The sequence below is a fragment of the Tachysurus fulvidraco genome, chromosome 11 (assembly GCF_022655615.1).
Source record: "Tachysurus fulvidraco isolate hzauxx_2018 chromosome 11, HZAU_PFXX_2.0, whole genome shotgun sequence".
Lineage (NCBI taxonomy): Eukaryota > Metazoa > Chordata > Actinopteri > Siluriformes > Bagridae > Tachysurus > Tachysurus fulvidraco.
In genome coordinates, this window is record NC_062528.1 from 24152425 (window position 1) to 24157424 (window position 5000).

At 41.9% G+C, this 5000-nt stretch overlaps 1 protein-coding gene across 8 annotated transcripts in view; it reads right to left on the reverse strand.

The window, feature by feature from the left end:
* Positions 1 to 903: 903 nt before the first annotated feature.
* The window catches only part of fam110b (family with sequence similarity 110 member B), a 31982-nt gene continuing 27885 nt past the window's right edge, over positions 904 to 5000 (reverse strand). For all 8 annotated transcript variants that reach the window (XM_027155042.2, XM_027155044.2, XM_027155043.2 and 5 more), the window contains one exon: positions 904 to 3198. In XM_027155042.2, coding sequence (XP_027010843.1) covers positions 1868 to 2956 — 1089 coding nt within the window. In that variant the 5' untranslated portion in view covers positions 2957 to 3198 and the 3' untranslated portion in view covers positions 904 to 1867. The remainder of the gene's footprint in view (positions 3199 to 5000) is intronic.

Genomic DNA, 5000 nt, shown 5'->3' on the forward strand with positions numbered 1-5000 from the left:
GCCTGACGCTTATCAGCCAATAAAAAAGAGGCTACACAATAGCCAATCAGCACTATCTGAAAAAGATTTAACCCAACAACGAATGAAAAAATTGGGGTTGCAGGGGGGGTTGGAGATGTCACGCTTGCCTGTCTTCAAAACTTGAGAGCCCTGGTCATGAATATGAAGAGGACTCAATTAGACATTGAACATTTAAAGTAACCTTCAACCCAGCGTCTTTTTTCTTAAGGTTAGTTCAAACTGTTGAAAATATTTTTGTTTGCTTGCAGAAATAAAGTTGTGTTTACTCATTAGCAGTTCATTGATTTCATAAATGAACAGACAGCAGTTTTTTCTATCCTTTCCATAAAGGTAAAAAAAACGATATATGCAGCGTTCTCTTCATTTTAGATGTTAAAAGGGTTTTGTGGCTCCTTGTGTTTTTTTTCTGTGTGAAACGGGTTGCCGACCCCTGGTATAGACCATAACGCATAAAAGGGCATTAATGGGAAAAAGTTAAAACTAAACTAAACTAACTAAAACTAACTAAAAAGTTACTTTTAACAGTAACACGTTACCTTTTGGTGTAAGTAATCAATAACGTAATTGAGTTACTTTTTGAATGAAGTAACTAGTAACTGTAACTAGTTACTATTTTTTAGTAACTAGCACAACACTGGTCATCACACTGTTTAACACGTGCTACGTTTAGCCTTTATTTGTGCAATCATGCAGCTTCCTTCATATAACAGTGTAGCTCAAAACTGGGGAACGTGCGCTACTGACTAGTTCGGATACTTAGCGTCACTTAGCCACAGTGCTAGCTAAGTAAGTTATTGTTTGTCACTTGTTTAAAACAGTGGTAAAGTTTTTACAAGGAAATGATAATAAAGAAAAAAAAAATAACACCACTGTACCAATGAGTGATGGCAAAAGATGGCGAATTAGCCATTTATTGAAATAATTAAAAATAACTAAATCTTTTAGGAACAACTCCATGTGGAATATTAGCTCACATTTAAAACATAAGAGGAGGGATGTACAGAGTCGATCATGAACACAGACTGCCGATGCGAATTAAAACAAATCAAATCAAAAAAAGGGAAAGCGAGAGCAAAGCGAGAGCAAAGCGAGAGCTACAGGATAGAACATCACAGTAGGATCTTCATCACACAACACCAGGGTTTTGTTTTGTTTGTTTTACTTTTTTGTGATTTTCTTTTGACAAAGAATCCAAAATTATATACATAATCTTACAGAATGTACACGCATTAAAACAATAAGTACCATCGCGACCAGAGTGGAATGGACGACAAACCAAACTACACGTAAATCGTCCTGATGGAAGCCGTTATTATGTTTGAAAAGAGGTTTCTGGATCAGACATGGTTCTGCAACACACACACACACACATAGACATACACACATACACACACACACACACACACACACACACACACACACACACACACACATTTAAAAAAGAAAAGAGAAAACTAAAGAAGGAAAGACATCTAAAGACACTGAAGACACTGATGCACTGCATTCATTCTCATATGGCTTCCTGGCTCAGTGCGTCAAACACAGACGGAAATCAGACAGAAGCGGAAAAGAACAAAACGATAAACGCACTCGGAGTCAGAGCTGTTCGGTAAAACAGCACTTTTTAATGAACACGTGATGAGCCGGAGGTCAGGGTATTTGTGATGTGTGAAGAGGTCATGCAGAATCTGAAGACATGGAAAGCGACTAAAAAAGAAAAAATAAACCTGTAAACCTATAAAGAAATAAAAACAGCTGTGTTTCTCCAGTCAGTCCTTAAAGATAGAGAGACAGTGCATCATCAGAAGTGAGATACGTGAGTGGCTTGTTCATGATCTCCAAAACCTCAAACATGCGAGACTTTCTGAGATTCTCGTGCCTGCTTGATGCTGTAGAGCCACTTGATGACACGGGCGTTGCGCTCGACAGCCGAGATTCCGTAGGGGACTCGCTCCTCCTCATCCTCGTCTTCATTGGAAAGGTCGTCGTTGTCGTCGGTGTGTCGTGAGCGGCCGCAGTCCGAGCTGATCATGCTGGCACTACGGAAGTTCAGTGATACGATATCAGAGCTGGCACGTCCAAAGCCATCGACAAAACCCTCCAGCTGGTCTGGTTCCAGGCCGCAGTAGTTAAAGAACCTCTCTGCATCTGCGCCAGACCGAGCCAAGCGATCGCTCAAGTCTGATTTAGAACGATGCAGCGAGGGCCGACGAGCTTCCAGTTCCGTTTCAGCTGGACATTTCATGTGGTCAGAGATTCCTAAAGCCTTTGCACTTGGTTTTGGGGGAAGCGGAGGAGCTGAGCTGCTGCTGCTGCTGCGTCCCGAACGGAATGGCTTTCCGTTACACAGCCGACGAATGTCCGAGGAGCTCTGAGAGGCATGGAGTAGTAATCGATCGCCCTCAGCCCCGTGGTTCTCCATAAGTCCGCGACTTAGGTTCAGGTTCTGGGGGCTTTTCCGGCCATGAAAGGCTGCAGCTGGGACATTTAAGGATTCAGGAAAGGAGCGATGCCCGGATTCTGGTGCCCAGCTCCTCGCCACTGAGCTTTTAGCAGGTCCTTCTGCTGATGATGAGCTGTTGAGCAGGTTCTTCAGGATCTCCAGGTTGAGATTTTCACGCTTGGAGCTGGCGCAAGTGTCTGATTTGGCGTTATTATTGGAGGCTTTAAGAGCCGAACTCACCCCTGGGCTCCGCTTTGCGAGCACCTGAGGCTTCACCGGTTCTTGCTTTGCATTTATCACTTCCTGGCTCTTGACGTACTTGGCTTTGTCAGCTTCAAGTCGCTCCACAGCACTCAGGCGCTTCGGGTTGGGTTCTGTGGCTCTTCTGAAATATTCAGGACCTTTGTTTAATATTCGGAGGGGTACGGCCGAGGCCACGGCACCACCAGCGCCCAACGCCTTGCTATCTGGCGGCAGCGTCTCGGTGGGCATCTCCGCTGGGCTCCGGGAGGCCGCCGTGGTGTTTTCGGCTCTGGACTCCGGCAAGGAACACACACATCCAGCCGGGTGAGCGGATTGTGTGTGAACGCCGTCTCAGCAGCTGGGCTTCATGCTCTGGGATCTATCAGCCTCCCCCCCTTGATGATATGTATAAATAAATCCAGTGCAGACAGGATGCAGGGGTGTAGATGTGCTGGGACACCTCCTCCTTATGGACGCTCCTTTAGTTAGACCTGAAACGTAAAGGACCAATCAGACCAAAGCAACTTCAGTAGCACAAATCACACATTAAGAGAAAAAAGCATTAGAATCCGTTTAATTAAATTTTTTGTCAAATCCAAAGCACCACAGAAATAACTGGAGATTTACTCAAGTTATTAAAAAAAACATGGAAATGAGGAAAACCAAAATGTCTTCATCAGTGCATAGAAAGTCTGGAACAAAAATGATGAATCAAATGAATCGAACCCTGTAACATTTGATTCATTTTAAAGGGAAGTTTAATGAATCCCTCAGCAAGCACCCAAGTGAAATATTCTGTTTAAATAAACTCTATTAGATCATTAGAGTAAATATTACACATTATCCTGATAGACCAGGGAGGCCTGGGTGCAGTTAGAGGGTGGGTCCGGCTGGAATGGGGGGGTAGTTTAGTTGATATTTTCTTTTGTGAAGCAACTTATAAATAACATGCAGGAACTGTTTAATATTGGCATCTTATAAACTGCGAAATAGTTTATTTTCCAAAGCAAGTCATCAACTATTATTTTTATTTACCGTATTGTTAATCATGTCTTTTAAATGAAAAAAAAACACCTCTTTTTATGTTAGAGATTTTGCATAATGTAATATTTGTCCCTGACAGTTTCACACTCTTTGCTTCACTTCACGTGTTGCCCTTGTGGATGAACAAAACAAAAAAGAAAAAGCTGAGTCAGCAGTAACTTGGTATGAGGCGGTACTCCGTCCCTGCAGCGGCGTTTAGCCAGGGCGAGAAATGAAGATAAAAAAAAATAGCTGGAATAAACATGGCGGGGTTGTAAATAAAGGCTCACCGGCAGGATGAGAGAAAGATGGAGTGCATGTTTGTGGCTTGGCGACAGAGCCGGAAATTACTGCGACAAAGCATTTTTATGGCACAAGGTGCTCCTTTATGGCACGTACATGAAGTTTTCAATCATATGGCAGTGAGGAAAATGAAAAACATCAACAGAGCAATCAGAGGAGAGCAGGATGGGAGCTCAGACCTTTTATCAGCATAAAGATCAGCTCTGAGTTTTTATTATTCCATATGATATGCACCGTAAGGAGGCTTCTTCACCGCTGGATATAAATCTAACATGAAAATGGGGTTATTTTTAGGTTGTGTTATTAAACTGTTTATTTCACATGGTGGATATGAAGCTTTTATAACGCTTTTAATTTGCTTTTTGGATTCGTTTTGGGTTTCAGTATTTCAGTTAATCCACTTCCTACCTCATCAGTTTACAAAAACATACAAACACAGCTAGCTAGAGGACTTGCTGCCAAGTTAATATTCCTGATGCCATCGATGTTAGAAAGAAATTTGAGGCTTAGAAGGAAGTAGCAGAGTTTGTAAATGCCTCTGGTAAGTGTACGTCATTAGGATAACTAGCCTGCTTTGTTAATCTAAACACACACATATTTGCTACCATTTTACCAGAAAAAGAAAAAAAGAAAAAAGAAAAAAAAAACACAGGTCACACCTACAGTAGTTACTAGTGAGGCCATACAGTGAGTCACGTAACCTGGCTAGCAGACTGATTACCAACTAGCTAATTTAATTATTGAGGTCATTTTTAATGTTTTCTAGCATGAATATAAACAAAGAGAACAAAGCCATAAAAGTGTTGTGTATAGAGAGCTGTTATAAAGCCCAGAGTCAGGTTTATTGTTATTAGACAACACAAATGATCTATAATGCTGCATAATGAGGTGCACTTGTAGCTCCTGAGATAAACCTCATCAGGGTTTAATAGCATGACTGCGCCATTCGCTTTATTTTCTCTGAACA